The sequence below is a fragment of the Cynocephalus volans genome, chromosome 6 (assembly GCF_027409185.1).
Source record: "Cynocephalus volans isolate mCynVol1 chromosome 6, mCynVol1.pri, whole genome shotgun sequence".
In the NCBI taxonomy this organism is placed as follows: Eukaryota; Metazoa; Chordata; class Mammalia; order Dermoptera; family Cynocephalidae; genus Cynocephalus; species Cynocephalus volans.
Window position 1 is genome coordinate 61,063,962 of NC_084465.1, and position 17,856 is coordinate 61,081,817.

The 17,856-nt window shown below is 38.2% G+C and overlaps 1 protein-coding gene across 1 annotated transcript in view; it reads left to right on the top strand.

Moving 5' to 3' along the window:
- Positions 1-647: 647 nt before the first annotated feature.
- Positions 648-17,856, top strand: part of DMTF1 (cyclin D binding myb like transcription factor 1) — a 47,643-nt gene continuing 30,434 nt past the window's right edge. The window contains exons 1-4 of the mRNA XM_063098958.1: positions 648-732; positions 10,136-10,256; positions 11,394-11,510; positions 13,615-13,737. Of these exons, the coding sequence (XP_062955028.1) occupies positions 11,402-11,510; positions 13,615-13,737 (232 nt within the window). The 5' untranslated portion in view covers positions 648-732; positions 10,136-10,256; positions 11,394-11,401. The remainder of the gene's footprint in view (positions 733-10,135; positions 10,257-11,393; positions 11,511-13,614; positions 13,738-17,856) is intronic.

Below are 17,856 nucleotides of genomic sequence, written 5' to 3' on the forward strand. Positions count from 1 at the left end.
GAGCACTGGTCTTCTCTAAAAGCTCTCCTGGTAATCGAACCTGTACGTTAAGAGACTGGACACAACAGAGTAGCATCTTCCTAGTACAGTAGCGAGATCATACGCACAGAGGATACTTTTCACCAAGAATTACATCACACGCCCAACCAGAAAACGCCTCATTTCAAGTGCCTTGGGCAAGGAAGACCAAGCCTGAAGAACCAGACACACTCTCCCTGTTTTCTTCTGCATTCAAGAGCCCGAGTTCAATGCCTTCCACAACGCGGCTCCCTCCTCTCCGATTCAAGGGAAACACGGCCCTCATGGCCTAAGTATTCCCAGAGCCAAATGGACCATAGTTGCACCCGAGGAGAAGGGCCTTCTTTATAACGTTAACAGCGTCATAGTCGGTGCCAAGATTCCCTAATAAGAATAAAGGAGAAGAGCGGCAAACATCTACGGCCACACAGACGAGGTCTGACGCGCCAACAACCAAGGCCCTTTTTCACCGTCCGACTTAGCCGGAAGTGACACCACAGCCGGCGCTTAGGACCGCCCCGCGAGAGAGAAGGGCGGGAGGGGGAGCGTGCGGGGACCTGGGGGCGGGGCGCGGCCGAAGCTCCGTTTCCGGTGGCTTGTCGCGCTCGCTGGCTCCAGCTGCAGCCACTCTTGCCCGTGGCTGCTTCCTCCATCCTGGTATTTTTTGGAGCCTCCATCCTGGTTCTTCCAAAGTGCCCGGACCCAAAACAGGAAGTAAGTGCGATGGAACCTTCAGGTCCCAACTGCCGCTAGGGCCGCTCCGCCCAGTGGAGCCTGTCCGGCCCCCTTGTTGCCCGCTAGCTCCCGCCGATCGAAGGAAGCTGTCGGCGCTCGGGCACCGCGGGTAGGGTCGGAGCCGGGCCTTCGTGACGCTGAAGCTTTCGTCCCTGCACGCTCAGGCCAGGGCCTTTCTCTCAGGGCCGGACTGGCGGCTGTAGCAGAGCAGGAGATCGAGCGGCAGTCGACGCACAGCGGCGAGCCGGCGGGGGCGGAAAATGGCGGCGGCTTTGGAGGAGCTAAATGGCGCCAGGACCCCTGGGGGGTGGGGTGGGCCGGGTGGGCCGGGCGCTTTGGGAGAGAATTGGGTCGGGGAGTGGGGATAGGGAGGAAGTCTCTCTTGTTTTCTTGTGGGTGTTTTAAAAATTTTTTTGTTACCTTTTTCGGTTTTGTTGTGAGGGTCAACGAAAGAGAGGTGGGATTGGGTGGGGTTGAGAAGTAGGGGCGGGTCTCGCCCCAACTGATCCCCTGCCCTGTTTTTTTTGTTTTTTAACCTCGTTTGCGTCTTAGGCTACGCTTCTCCGGTGTTTTGGGGCTGAGACTCGCTCGGCGATTCACCGCCCAGGCTGGGGAAATCGGGATTGCTGGCCGAACCGTCTCTGTCAGCAGGAGTCTCTTTAAAGGAGTCCTCACCGGGCGGAAAAAATGTGTCTGTAAATTAATAGTTGTTGTCATTGTGCCGAGTTCCGAGGAAGTTTTTACATTTTAAAAATAAAGTGGACTTTGCTTTGAGAATCTCTTCAGGGACGTAGGTAGAGTGTTTTACCCCAGGCTTCAGAGTGGATTTGAGATAAGTGGCCAAGTGCTGCTCTGTACAATTGAATGATACAGCATATGTTTTTATAATGAAAATATTCGGTGTAGATAAGGAAAGGGTGATAATTCTATGAAATGTAAGTCAGGATTCCTTCTCCCTTTCCCTCATTGAATTTGTGTGGTTGCTTCTCTCAGAACTTGATTGATCGTTGTGTACCTCCTTTCCGACAGTAGGCGAGGCTGCTTGTTGGAACATCCGACAATATGCACATTCCGTAGGATTACTTTATAATATTATGTCTGAGATTAAAATAGTGCCACTTGGAAATTTTTTCTTTATTATACCTATTTTTTAATTCGTGGAAGAAAACCATATGTAGCTTTTAGGCTCCATTCCAAGTGAAAATATTCTTCCATTATGTTGAAAGTTTTACAAAGTCGATTTTTCTTCTTCAGTTAAGGATTTTCATATATTTCCATTACTTGAGATTTCTTTCTTTATACTGGGTTTAAATTTGTTCCAAGCACCTTTGAGGATTACTGTATTGTAATTATTTTAGTAATTTGAGTAATTTAGCACAACTTGGCGTTTAAAGATCCGACGCTTAGCTTTTTTACTTTGGTATGGAAGCAATGATTTCATGTATTTGGTTAAAATTTAGAAATTTAAGATTTAGAAAATAAAAGGTCACGTTTACATTAACCTTACCATAATTGTCATCCTGAGAGAATACAACTTGGCATGAAAATAAAATTTTTCTTACAATCATAAAGCACAAAAACAGCTTGATTCTGTCAAAAACAAACAAACAAAAAAACACCATTACTCGCAACAGTTACAAAGAAAAATGCATCTCATGATTTATAATAAATTTATTATTTTAACTCCCACATGCTAGGTGCTTTTATGTGCCATCAAAAAAGCTAACTTTATATTTTATTTTATTTTGCTATTTTAGTTGATAGGCTTACCCAAAAATATTCTTTTGGGGACTGATCTAGAACCTGCATAATTCTATGTGAATCTCTTTAACTGATTGCATTTGAGCTAGATGGTGGAGCCAAATTGCTATTGCCCTATCTTCATCAGCATTGAACCAGTAAGTACTGGGTATTGCATAATTCTTAGAACTTTTAAGTACATACTTTCAGTTGTTAGGTGAATAAATAGATACTATGGAAACACTTTTTTCTAGGTGTTCAAGTTTTAGAAGTATTTTGAGGGGAAGAAATCACAAAGCTTTGGAGTTAGGATTTGAGCTTTCAAAGCAGAGCATGGTTGGGAAATAGGTTACCGGTAGAGAATCATATCAAAAGTAGGTAGGTGTGTTTTTTCCAGGTGCTTAAGAAAAAAGACAGGAAGGTTATCCAAGTCCACCCTAAGAGTGCTTTCAGGGGGTGGGGATGGAGGACAAGTGTTTATATAAAGTTAGTTAGATACCACTAGTTAGTATTTAAATAAGAACAAAAAAACCCTAGCCCTTACCGTCCCCATGTAATGCTTACCCATTAGCTTCATTTATCTCCCCAACATCTACAGACTCTAATTTTTATTAACGGCATAATAAACTTTTATTGTCCTAAAAATAACATCTCATTATCTTTTGTCATGCTCCATTAAATACATTGGCTTAAATTAATACTTGTGAGGATGAATAGGATAATGCAAAACAAGTGTTCCTAAGGATTTACAGCTTCACACGTTAAAATATCGAGAGTGCTTAGTGTTTTCAAAAGCATTGAGGTCCTAGATCACTTGTATTAAACACACACATCTGTGACAAAGACGTCAAAACTTTAGTACAGCAACGAAGTTTAGGAAGGGTTTATTCCACTTTTTTTTGTTGTTTTATGTATAGAGGCTGCCTATTTAACACAGATGTCATCCTGCCTTCTCAAGATAGACTTTAATAGTCTATTTTCTCTTAGTGTTATTTTCAGCACTTTTTTTCCCATATAAAAGGATTCCCTAGGAATTGGTACACTTTTAAATGCTTTGCAATTTCAGCTCCAAAAGCTTTTTTTAATTTCTAAATGATATATGATGATCTGAGAAAGTGATAAACCTATTGCCAAGTGTTAAATATAAAATACAGGCTGGTTGGTTAGCCCACTTGGTAAGAGTGGTCCTGGTAACACTTAACGTCAAAGGTTCACATCCTCAGACCAACCAGCCACAAAAAAATATATATCAAATGTGTGTGGCATTTGTTTCCTTTCATGTCATTTCTCCTTTTGTCTTTATGGTGTTTGTGTTTTTGTTTTGTGAAAATTCTTGTAATAGAAATTACAAATAGGTTTTGTGTCTCTTTTGATTCCGTAAAGGTAAATGATAAGTTTAAATAAAAGGAATAACCTGTTGATTGTGTCTGTTTTTTTAAGTTTGTGAAAAGATAGCCCATTCCGTGACTGAATACCAGAAAGAAGTTGTCAAGAAAAAGCATACTGGAGAGCTCTTTGTGAACAATCTTTTTTTTTAATGCCATCATTTTTTTTTTTATATCACTTTATTATATGCACTGTTGTCAGGCCATTCTTCCAAGCACTGGTGGTCAAAGCTACGTATTAAGTTAAAATCAGGTTTATGCAGCAGAAGAAATGCTCATTAGGTTTATTTACTGCCTGTGTATGTTTTAGTATCGGCTGAGGAAGTGTGCTTTAAAAATTAACTTCAGTGTAAATCAGAGGAATATAGTGATAATTTTTATTTCCCTTTAAAGATCTGATGGTGCCATGCATGAAAGTGCTTAGTTTTGGATGGATGAAATCTTAAAACACACAATATAAGCTCTTGAATCATGCACTGGGTGAAAAATAACATATTTGCTTTATAACATAAGCTAAACCTAATGATATGACTTTATTGCCAAAGCAGGTATGAAATGCTGCACCTTAAAATGACACATATTACCAAGTAATTTTCTTTAGTCAAATAATTGAAATCAACACTTTAAGCAATTAAAGCTATTAGACTCCATTAACAGCTTTATTGGCATGGTGTACAGTCATATTTTTCAATCTTAAAACGAAGCCATAATGAACATTAGTTAGGTACCTTAATTCATTGTGCTTTATTTTAACTTATAGCTCTGCTTTTGCAGTTTTTCCACAAAGTATAGAGTCCTCAAATCCCCAGGGGCCTGGGACCATAGTCCAAAGCATTCTACCTCAAGTGTGAGGTATCCTATTCCCTGTTCCTATATTGAATAATATCAATGCCTGTGAAGATGTTGTTATGTGGCCTTGTCGGTCTGTTATCTGACATCCCTTTATGTACGCATGTTCAAGATGAAGGAATTTATTATCTTCCACTAAGATTTTCTGTTTAGCAAAGAGTTTCATTCTTTCAAAATAAAAATATTTTAAAACATATCTTTCAAAGTTTTTATTATACATTACTAAGCAAATCTCCTTTTTAGTATTTCCTAAGGCATTTGTTATGGATGTATGGTGGTGGTCAATATGGAGTTTTTATAATAGCATAACCTCAAAAATGTTCGGTAATAGTTACTGGTTAGATAAATTTAGATACTCTGTACCCATTAAAACTGTGGAATAAGTAGTAATATTTGGGGCTGGCCAGTTAGCTCAGTTGGTTAGAGCATGGTGCTGTGACACCAAGGTCAAGTGTTCAGATCCCTGTACCAGCCAGCTGCCAAAAAAGAAAAAGAAATAGTAATATTGGAAAATGCTCCTGATACAGTAAATGTGAAAAACAAAAGATGTGACAGTATGATCTCAATATTGTAAACACAATAAAAAGTAGGTGTATTGATATATGGATAAAAGACATGGAAGATGATCACAAAAAAGTTCAAAGATTATTATACTATATTGGGTCAGGAAAAAAGGTATCTGAAAATTAAATGTGTCCTTACTGCCTTATTAGTTGAATTATGCTAGAGACTTTGCCTCTAAGTGTTTCTCAATCATTAACTCCCCAATAAAATAGTGGTGCTATATGTTCAATAACTTGCTAGATGTCCCATTATAAGAGTATCTTAAAATACTGAATGTTTTTTGTACTGTGTAGTCTCATCACATCCTCCAATTTAGAATCACAGCTTCAGGCATCTAGAGTCAGCAAATGTGGGCTCCTGTGCTTCTCATGATCACAACTGATGGCATCCACTCTTCCACACTGTACTAGTGCTGTGCTTGGGAACTGACAGAAATCTATTTACAGAATTAGCACCCCCAAACTAGGAAGTAGTGTAACTTCTTTCCTTGGTTTGCTCTGGCTTTTAGAAGATGCTTGACAATTAATTGTCCAGAAAATCAGGACAATATGTAGACTCAATTGATGGAAATACCAATCTAAGATAACCCATTGAATAAGAATTTTACATCAGTACTGGAATGGAGACTGGCATACGAATGACTGGTTTAAGTTCTGTGTTAGATTCAAGAGTGGTTTTTTATGCTTACCCTTTTCTTTTTGTTCTAGCAGGTTATTGTATATTAAATAGGGTCATCTTGTTCTTTGGGAGCTATAAATGAAAACAAACGTATTTCTTATTTGAATGCAAAGATATGTAAGAACTCATAAATGTTTTGTACCACATTTCAGGTATTTTAAAAGATTTCTTAGTGTATTATTGTTTAAAGATATCCACCAAATGATGGAAACGTGCCACAAGGCTACTTCACCGGTTAAAATGGCTGTTAAAATTTTATTTTTCTTTCCTCCATTATATCTTCTTATTTTTAGTAGGTGTAAAAATAGTAACATATTGTATAACCCATTACAAAGGAAGAAGGGAAAATGGAAACAGGTTGATGGTGTTATATTTGTTCCAAAAAGGACCAAAAACTTGATGGTGTGGAGTTGGAGATCATCTTGATGTTTCCCTGATAAAGCAAATGGAGAAAGGCTCCAGAAGTTGTTCAGCGTGGTTTCATGTATAATGAATTAGAAAAAAGGCACTAAATTACTCAACTTTTTGCCCTACTGTCTTAAGTTGATTTATGCACCATTTCTCAGTCTTAACATCAGAATACTGATATATTCTTCTAAATAACTGTCTTGACCCCACTTTCTCTCATTCTACTTATCTTCAAAGCTAAACCTTGAGAAAGAAGTGTCTGTGGTTTGTCTTTTCTTCCCTACTTTAAATTGTATATTCCAGTAGGGCTTTTGCCCCTACTACTACTATACTGAAACTGTTTTTGTTAAAGTCACCAGTTTTTCTCCATATTGCCAGATCAAATAGTCACTATCTATCCTCTCAGCAGTATTCAGCACAATTGACAACTTAATGCTCATTGAAAAACACTGTCATCCTTCTTAGTTAACATGGCTTGGTTTTCCTCCTACATCACTGGCTGGTCCTTCTCAGTATTTTGCTTGTCTTCCTGTTGACTTCTAAATGTAATAGAGTGTTCTCCAACTGGAATCTAGACTATCTTCTCTAACCTCTCTAAATAATCTTTAAAAACAGTTTGCATGCCACTGACTCTATAGGTCTGATCCTTACCTTTTGAGCTTCAGTTTATATATCCAACTATCAACTTGACATCTTCATTTGGATGGCTTATATCTTATATTTAAGTAATATTAAAAATATTTAATAAAATATCTCTAGGAAGTACCTCAAAATTTAACTATTCAAGCCAAAAGCCTAGGAATCATCTTGAAATAGCTCCCCTTCTCTTCATCTCCAACCTTTAATTCAACAAATACTGTGGGCCCTGCCTCCAAAATGTATCTGTCCAGCCTCTCCTCTTTGATTGCTGCTACCTTTCCAAACCACAATCATCTCTTAGACAATAACATGTCTTCATAACTTAACTCCTTTATCCATTCTTTCTACTGAAGTATAAGTGATCCGCTAAAAAGGTAAATTATATTTCCCAGTTTAAAACTCTTCAAAGATTTGCAAGGCCTCGCATCACCTGCCCCTATGTCTCTGACCTTAACTTCCCTCTTGCTCAGAAGGCTTTGCCATGCTGGCTGTGTTTTTTTGCTCCAGCAGGCCAAATCAGGTTCTATCTTAGGGACTTTTGCTATTATTTATCAGTAAGCTGACTAGCAGTTATGTGCTTGGAGTGGTATCTCATCATCTTGCTGTTGAGGCAATGTAAAGTAGCCAATAAGGCACAGTTAAGTGTTTATTAGTACGATGCTATTTCTATAAAAAAAGTGTGTGTAACAGGGAGGGATATATACATATGTTGTCTTATGTACGTATAAAACAACTGGAAGGAAACCTGAGAAAGTTATAACCATTTACTTCCAGTGAGGAGAACTGAGTGATTGAGAAACTAGAGTAGGAAGTAGATTTCACTGTACAAACACCTTTACCTTTTGAATTTTGAACCATGTAAATGTGTTACCTATTAAAAATAAAACTAATTTCTTAAATAGATGTACTGACCATATAGCTTTAACTACAGAAAAAAAAGAGTCAAGCATATCTAAGATGACACTGGAAAAAAAAAAGTGGCCACTATATCCCCAGTGCCTGGCACATAGGAGACATATGATATACATTTGTTGATTAAACAAATATGCTTGTTAATTTACAAAGCAGTGTAGAATCATTTACTAACCTATTATTTCATGTGTGTGTGTCAGTGTGTGTGTGTGTGTGTGTGTGTGTGTCAGTGTGTGTGTGTGTGTGTGTGTGTGTCAGTGTGTCAGTGTCAGCTGGCCAGTACCGGGGTATAGAGCCTTTACCTAGGTGTTACAAGACGTGCTCTAACCAACTGAGCTATCTGGTCAGCCCAACCTATGATTTTTATAGTTTTTTTGTTTCTTTGTTTTGTTTTGTTTCATTTACTAATCTCTAACATGAGTTGCAGAACTTTAAAAAAAAAAAAAAGGAACCAAGGATTTCTGATTTAAAGCTGCAAACTGCATGGAATCACCTCTAACCAATGCAAATTGTCATGTTTAGGTATTTCATTCGTTTTTTCCTAGTACTTTTAAATGTCTCACCACATCTCAAATCTACCTTTATTTTTCCATTTTCCCAGAGTTTTATATTAACTTGGGTCCTGAGATGATATTCATTAAAATGCTGAACCAGTAACTATTTTGCCCCTACCAAATGAGAAGTTGTGTTGTTTTTTGCTTAGAAGTTTCTTTTTAAATAAAAATGGCAAGGTTACCAGGAGTAGAGTTGACACCTTGATGTTTGGGATATAAATTTGTACAACCTTGTAAAATAGATTGCAGTATGATTTAAGAGTTTTAAATTTTGTCATATCCTTTGGTCTAATTCACTTATTAATGTTGCTTCAGGAAATAGATTGTAGAAGTATATCTCAGTATGGTTTTTAAAGAAATTAAAAACTGGAAAAAACAGTGATGAGGAATTGATAAATAATGTCACATTTTTTATGTAGCATAAGTTTAATGATACAAAAAACTGCCTAGCTTGGTTTCCGTCATACTTTTCAATGTGAGTGAACTCTAAAAAGCAGGATATAAAATTGCATATACATTATAGTCACACACACCCCCAAGGGTGTAAGACTGGAAGGAACCACATGAAAGAATGTGAAATTCATTTTTCAGTAAGTTAATGGATGATTTTAACCTTTTTTAAAAAATATTTTTCACACCTTTTCCAATAGCTATTACTAACTAGTTTTTTTAAAAAAATTTAATGGATTTAGAAATAACGTGAACTGTAATAGCTGACTGGAGGTTTCTCTAGCAGGATCTCTATCTCTTCCACTGCAAATTTATTTATGTACAGCAATTCTTAAATATAACTTGGAGAGGAATTCTAATTAATACTGAAAAAATGGGGATTTTAATCCCTAATTTTTGCTAAAACATCATTTTGAACCTCAAATCCTGTGCCTTTGAGATAAAGATGAGAAGCTGGTTGAAAAAAACTTTTAAAAACCAATCATTTCAGATTTTGTAAGGTTTCACATTGCATTCAAGAGCTTTTTTGTGATTTATCTTTTCTGTCCTGAATCTTCTTCCCCCCCCCCCCCCTACAGATTCCTGGCTAGAGTTGTTCACCTGTCATCTTAAAATGGTTTCTGAATAGATACTATATAATTTTTTTTTTTGCAACTGGCCTGTACAAGGATTGAATCCTGGACCCTGGTGTTATCAGCACCATGCTCTAACCAACTGAGCTAACTGGCCAGCCCTAGATATTATATAATTCTAATGCTTTAAGGTAAAATATAGTATTACTAAGAGGTGTTAATAAATCATTATAAAGAAAAACTAGTTACTGGTGATATTTATGGTACTATATTGGTTGATGTACACACCAGATTATTTTACATAATAGTAACAAGGCCTACAGTTCATAGAACCACTAGCATAGCTGAATCTGTTTTTTCAGAGAAGGTTTGCCTGATGAGGGACACCTTGGGATGGGAACTGCCTATGAACTTAGTACATACAGGATGTCACCATTTCTCTCCTTTCCCCATTGGGGAACACTTTTACAGGCCCATTTCTAAAAGGTCTACTTAAAAAAATTCTGGTTTTGTCTTACTCTTCTAGTTGAGACATCATAGAGGCTTGAGGCTAGAGTGTCATCAGCATAATGCTAGCACTTAATTGTTTTGTCTTATTAAGCCTAATTGTGTAATGCTGTTACTTTTTCAGAGTGTTGCAGAGATAGAAACATGGGGGAGAAACAATCTGGATAACATGAAAGTGATGCTGGTGGCCACGGGAATGCGACTTGACTCTGGGAAGGGCTATAGCTGATCCATCTGTTGTCTAGGTAAGCCTTCCTTTGTTTCAGGGACCTCACCTCATGATTTGCCAATTTTAGTCTTAACTAGATCATGATTTCCGTTTATCTTTATTTTGGGAATGGCGTCATTACCATTGTAAAGTGAATGATGTCCTTTTCAAACAGTAATTTGTATCATAAAATTTTAATGAATCATTGGATCTTCATTGTGTAAATGTTAATATATTTAAATTTTTCTACCAAAGGAAAATATATTGATTTAAATGGTAGACATATGAATGTCTTGTGCATAAGAGTCAAATAACTATTGAGCGATTAATTGAATACACATCAAAGCCTATGTTCTCTATATTATTTAGTTGGAATAAAGTGTGTAGACAAGACCAAAAGTGAGTATTGAGATAAGGACTTCATTGAACATTATAAAGTGATTCTGAAGACTTCGACTAGGCCATTGATTGTAATCCAATATATTTCCCCCTGCCAACCATGAGATATTGTATTCTAAGACTCTGATTATTTAGTCTGTCTGAACAAGAGGAAAGCAATACTCCTATATGTGTAAAGTAGCAGAGAAAGGCGCTTTAAATGAGATCTCTATTTCAAAAGAAGGCCTAACTCTGTATCTGTTAGAAAAGCAATCTGATCAATGACAGATGTATACACTTATTTAATATTATGAAAAAAACAGCAAGAAGAATGACTTAGTGTTTCTGTGTTTCAGATAATAGAGCTTAAATACCTGTAAAAAGTGTTTTGGAAAAGTAATTCTTAGATCAAGATAAAAATTTTGATGAATCTTCTGCTAAAGACCCCTTATTTGAATATATCATGAAGCTGCTAGCAAAAACTTAACCAAAGAGTAGTAAAAGATTTGCTGATAGGACAAGTAACTTCAAACAGATTTTTTTTCATTGGATGTGGTAAAAACTACTTTTTAAAAAGTAAATGCAAGCTGGTCATTTAGCTCAGAACAGTTGGATTCTTGCAGATTATTAAATCTAATTCTAAATAAAGGGTATAAACTTATGAAAGGCAATTTTTGAAATCTGAACTCTCATTGCAATTTCAAATTTATGAGTTACTGAGGGTCAGGCAGGTCCTTTATGTTTATATCTGGAAGTAAGTTTTTTAAATCCTAATCTGAAATCTGTTCTTGTACAGATTTGAGTATGAGCACAGCTGAAGAGGATTCTGATACAGTAACAGTAGAAACTGTGAACTCTGTGACTTTGACTCAGGACACAGAAGGGAACCTCATTCTTCATTGCCCTCAAAATGGTAGGAGAACTTGCTGATGTATATATAATTGTGACTCTTTTTGGATTTCTGAATTCCATGTCACCTTTGACTCCTATTACCTAAACAGTTTAGGCTAGCACAGCAGAAAAGGAGGTTATCTCTGGATCATGAATTAATCTTAATTAATATTCTTTATTTTTATATTTTTAAAATATACTTTTATGTTTGTAAATTTATTATAAATTTTAGCCTTTATCAGTGTCATTGCTCTTATAAAAAGGATCTGTGGAGCCTCCAAAGCTAATGATGAAATAATTATAATATACTTTTTCTTTTATAGCATTTGGTGCCATCAGTATATTTAGTACATTAGAAAATTGGGGGCGGGGGGGGTTGGGGAACGATGGTAGACCTGTACAAAGTAACAGTTAGATAGGAAGAATAAGTTCTGGTACTCTAGGGTGACAATAGCTAATAATATTGCATATTTCAAAATAGCCAGAAAAAAGGATGTTGAATATTATAACCACAAAGAAATGATAAATGTTTAGGTAATAGATATGCTAACTATTCTGATTGGATCATTATACAATATATGCATGTATAGTAACAACAAACTATACCTCATAAACATGTACAGTGAAAGAAATTTTAAAAAACAGTGTAGAAGTAGTCCTGCCAATGTAAATAGACTTTTTTTGTGTGTTGGAACCGGTGTTAGAGAATTTTACACAACTATCTGAATAAGATTTAAAATGATCATCTGTAATGAATTAAGACTCAACTGCCTTGAGGCTTGTGTTTTTATTGTAACTCCTCTTCCTACTCTATATTATTTATTTTGCTTTTATCTTTACTTCACCTAGGTTCTGTCTTCTCTTTTCTCTTTGTACATAGTACCTGGGTTATTGTATTCAAACTTGTGGTTTTAGCTATCATCGCCTATTAAGATGTCTTAATTCTGAATTTTCTGTGCTTCTTGTAGGCACCTTAAATTTCACATGTCTCAAACAGTTCTTTCACATACTTCCTAAACCAAGTTCTCTGTTCTCCTTTCTCAGTTAATTTCGTTAGAGAGTGTTCCAGATCATAAATGTGATTAGGAATAAATTCCTTCTCTTATCTCCCATATTCATTCCATCGGGAAGGCTTGTTGATAGTACTGTTTCTTAAATCCATTCCTCCCTCTGTTTCAAGTCCTGCTTTCTTAGTTCGGATTCTCTTTTATTATCTGGGTAGCTTTAACTCGTCTCCCACCTCTAATCCATCTTTCAGACTGCTGATGAAATTGGTCATACTCAATAGCATAAGGTTTTTGTTTTTGTTTTTTTAAAGCTTCCCATTGTTTTCAGAATACAGTATGGGTGCTTTAAATTGGCACATAGGCCTCCCTTCATTTCAGCTTTCTTCTCAGCCTCACCTTCTACGACATTTTATATATCTTTGTTCCATCAGTTTACAGCTATTATTTTCCTAACATACCTTGAGCTTTTCATACCTCAGGACCACTATACATATTGCTTCTATGTCAGGAGGAGTAATTAATTTTCCTCTGGCTTCCTTTTTCTTGCAAGTTTAAGACACCTCCTCCAGGAAACCTTCCCTCATCTAACAGTCTAAATTAAATGTGTGTCCTCTAAGCTCCCATAACAGCCTCTTCATTCTGCTATCATATCTCTTATTACACTATATAAAAATTGTTAGTTTAGTTATCTCCATCCACTACACTTGAGCTTCTTGACAGTCAGGGTAGCCTTCGTTATTCTGATCCTAGCACTTAATGAATAGTAGGCATTAAATAAATATTTGCAAATGAATCAAATAACCAGCCCTTGTCTTTATATGTAAAACATTTAGAAAGCCAAGCCTGATGCTTTAAAAGGTGGCACCTTGGTTCGTAGTTCCTTTTCATAAGAATAGGAGCTGAGTACTGCACTAGGCATAGAGAACACAATGTCCTTTTGAGTCTAGTTTTTACAACTGGGTTTAGCTAAATGAGCAAATGGGTAAGGAGATTGTTTTAATGGGTAAGAAAATTGTTGTAGAGTCATTACTACTTTTAGAGATTTCATTTTTTTCCTCATTGGTTTGAAGTTCCTGAGATTTTTGTTTAGATTTGTTTGTTTGTTTTTTCTTCTATTAGAAGCTGATGAAATAGACTCAGAAGATAGTACTGAGCCTCCACATAAAAGGCTTTGTTTGTCCTATGAGGATGATCGGAGTATTGATGATTCTACTCCTTGCATATCAGTTGTTGCACTTCCACGTAAGTCACTATGTATTAAGAATATAAGGTTCTCCTTTGAAATCAAATTTTAGCTTGCAGGAGATTCATTTGGCATTTCTAGGTAGCCTTGGACTCATTACTTTTCATTTAGCCAAAAAAACTCTTTTTTAAAAAAAATTTTTATTGAATCAAAATAGATTATACAAATTTTGGGAGTTCAACATTGAGATATGTTGATCAAATCAATATTACCAATATATATATTGTTACAAATTATAATTATTATTTATGCCCCTTGTTCAATCCCTCCCCATCCCCCTTTCCCTCCCCCCCAGTCACCCTAGATTTCTTTTCACCCTCTCAAAGAATAATGGTTACTCTGTTGATTTGCTGCCCAAATGATCTGTCCAATGCTGAGAGGTGTGATGCCAGTACTATCATAGAGCAGATGGCTCTTCCATCATTCTGAAATGGGCTCTGTGGAGGGAGACATCCTCCTCCTTTCTTTATCTCTGCTGGTGACTCTCCTTGTGTCAATGCACTCCAGTGGCTGGTGGATCGTCTGCGTGGTGGTTGTGGTGTCTAGCTGCTTTTGCGGCAGCCATGGTTATTGGGGTGGCTGTGGTGGGCCACCCACATGGAGCAGATGTTTTTGGCATCCTCCTTGGTGCTGGCGGTGTGCCTGGTTGTGAAGAGTGTCCAATCCCCAGCTCCATACCCCAGGTCCCCAGGTGGGCCCCAGGGTGCTGATGCAGCGTACCTGGTTGTGGCAGGGGGGTCCAGTCCCCTTCTCCATACCGTGGGTCCCAGGTGGGTGCCAAGGCACTGACAAGGTGTGCCTGGTTGTGGGAAGGGGTTCAGTCCCATTCTCCATGCCCCTGGTCCCCAGGTGGTCCCCAAGGCGCTGGCGTGGTGAGCCTGGTTGGGTGGGGGGAGGGTCTGGTGTCTGGCTCCATGCCCCGGGTCCCCGCGCAGGCCTCGAGGTGCTGGCATGGTGAGCCTGGTTGTGTGGAGGGGGTCTGGTCTCCTTCTCCATGCCCCAGGTCCCTGGGTGGGCCCCGAGGTGCTGATGTGGTGAGCCTGGTTGTGTGGAGGGGGTCCAGGCCCCAGGTCCCTGGGTGGACCCTGAGGTGCTGGCGTGGTGAGCCTGGTTGTGGGAGGGGGGTCCAGTCCCCTTCTCCATGCCCCAGGTGCTGACATGGTGAGCCTGGTTGTAGGTGGGGGGTCTGGTCCCCTTCTCTATGCCTTGGGCCCCCGGATAGGGCCCTGAGGTGCTGTCATGGTGTGCCTGGTTGTGATAAGGGTATCCAATCCCCAGCTGCTAGCCCTGGGTCCCTGGGTGGGCCCCAAGGCATTGGTGGTGTGCCTGGGCTGAAACTATTTTTTTGTCCTTTGCTTATTTCTAACATGGGGGAACTTCCTGTATGAACCAGTACTCGAGCTGTGTGGTTGACCTAAATTGCTGCTTTGCTCCTGTTTCCCTAGGGAAGACTTTTTGTGCAGCTCAGGGTTTAATGGTTGACCTTATAGGTCCTTCTGGCTCTGATACTCGGTGCACCTGGGTATCTGATCTGGGCCTGAGTTTTTTCATTTAACCACACCCCATGCAATTCTGCATTCCTGACCAGTCTCCTCTGAGTGGTCCTGCGCTGATTGGGGAGCAGATCGGCTGTCCTTGCTGTGTCCCAGTGTTCTCCTGGTGGGACTGTCTCCTCCACTGCCTGTGCTCCAAACACTTCCCATGGGACGGGCCTTGCACCAGTCCCCTGCGTTGACTCACTGGCCTCTGAATGGCTCCCCTTTTTCAGCTATTCTCGCTCCTTGCTCCTGCGTGGGTCTAACAGGAAACCTATTAGTGGTCTTGCTGGGGGGCAACCAGAGTCCTCTTCTCCTCTTCCGCCTCCAAGTAACTCCATCTAAAGGGCACAGCTGCGGCTTCTGCCTGCTCCTTGCGCTCCAGCATTAAAGCGGCTGTGGGCCAAAACACTGAGAGCAGTTTTTTCTTTCTCTCATTGTGGTTTCTCCTGCCTTTATGAGTTGCATAGGTCTTGCCTCCTCGAGCCCTGAGCTCCAGCCGCCCCAGCTTGGCTGATGTTACATTTTTATAGTTGTAAATTCGTTGATTTTTGGGAGAGAGTGACGCTGGGGACTGTCTATTCTGCCATCTTGACTGGAACTCTCCAAAAAAACTCATAAACTAATACTTATTACTGTTTATTATGTACAAGGCATAACTCTAAATGCTTTTACATATACTGCCAAATTTAATATTCTCAACCTTTTTTTTTTATTATTATTGCTCCATAAGGAGCCTTTTTAGACATTTTTTCCTGATTATACTCTCCCCCATGAAAAAATACAGTGAACTTATATAAGGTCATGTCCAGGCATTCTGATTCCTTTGTTACATACTCTTAACCCCAGTGCTGTACTGCCTCTTTGATGTGGTATATGACTACATGGAAGTTAGATAGAAGCCTAATTAATTAGTTGTTCTCACTAAGAACCTTCTTAACGTGCTTATATTCCAAGGTCTTTTAGAGTAGACTGGATTCTAGAGGAGGTATAAAATTTCAAGTGGACTACTATTGGCAAAAGACTACAGCATACCAACTGCAATGTTAGGTTGTATTTCTGATTTGCTTAGCAAAGAATATGGAATCTTGTTGAGTGGTGACCCACAAAGCCGAAGTTAATGTCTTAGTCCATGGCAATAGGCCTGGCACATGGTTGGTGGCACTCTTAGCATGAAGGAGAGTTTTCCAGATCTGAGAACTTTGATTTTGCATTCAGCATCAGGCAGAATCACATCTTCATCTAGTGAAGGAAACTAAGACTGGGTTTTCAGCATAGAAAATCATGTCTTAACATATAGATATATACTCAGTATTTAAGGTTAATTGCTTGTTAAATTGAACAGAAGCAAAACTTTTGTTTCAGTTTACTATGAGACTTCATTAAAAAATAGTGTTAATGTTAATATTGCATCCAGTTATGGTGTATGCAAGCATAACATATTCCTAATTAAATGATCTTTCCTCCTAATAATGATTCATATGTTTTTTAAATCTTTCCTAATTTGATTGTCATTATGTTGTGATTCAGTGTTAAAACCTGATTGGCCTATCTGTAAAGATATAATCGTATATGGACATTTTCTAAAGTAAACTTTCAAGTCTGCTCAAAATTATGACTGGTTAATTCATTTGGTTAAAGTAGAGTGCCATAAGTTCAAACGCACTTGGTATTTTGTTCTATTTTATGGTGCTAAACCAAATCCTTCATACCCTCATTTACTTAAACTGAGAATATGAATATGTTAACATGAAAGCACATGAGCTACTTGATGTTGGTTCATAGCATCATCACATGTTCAAGACATTCTGGAGCCTAATATTTAGCAATAAGACTGAATTTATAAAAAGTAGGTTCGAAGTATTTACATGTTCCCTGGATTTGTGAAAAGTGTATTAATAACATCAACTTAGGAAAGTTTCTACATGAAGAAAAAACAGTCATATTAAAAGCATCAAGTTCTACATGCAGCACCATCATGTAGAACTAAGCAAATCATTTGCTGGACAGTCACTTCATGGAGGTGAATTTGTTTTTTAAGATTTAAGTATGTTTAATTTCAGTGTTCAGGTTTTCTTTACATGTTTTATAACACTGATAAAATTTATCTGTCTGGGCCTTAAAAATTCTCTCAGCATCCGACCTTAACTCTCATGTTTGTCATTCTAGCTCACTTACTGACCACTTTTTTTACAGTCATCTACCACTACATTTATTCCATCCCCTGTTCATAGTTATAACTATATGATGATGATATTCATTTAGATGGTTCTTTCAGTACTTTAGCTTCTTATTCCTTTTGTTCTCTATCACTCCCTTTACCACTCTTGCCATTACCTATTACTGGAATCCATTTGTGATCTGTTTCAGACTTACCATTTTCCTACCACTGTTTATCTTTTCAGCTCACTTCCTCTAGTACTCTAACTCCTGAAATTCTTTGCTCCACTAGGACCCGTTGACCTTATCACTTTTTCCTTCTCCACTTGTATTTTTTCTTTCCCCTTACCCTGTTTCAATTTCAGTTAATCATTATAATCACAATCTTGCATTTTCCTTCAAATTCTTTTTCCATCTCTCACT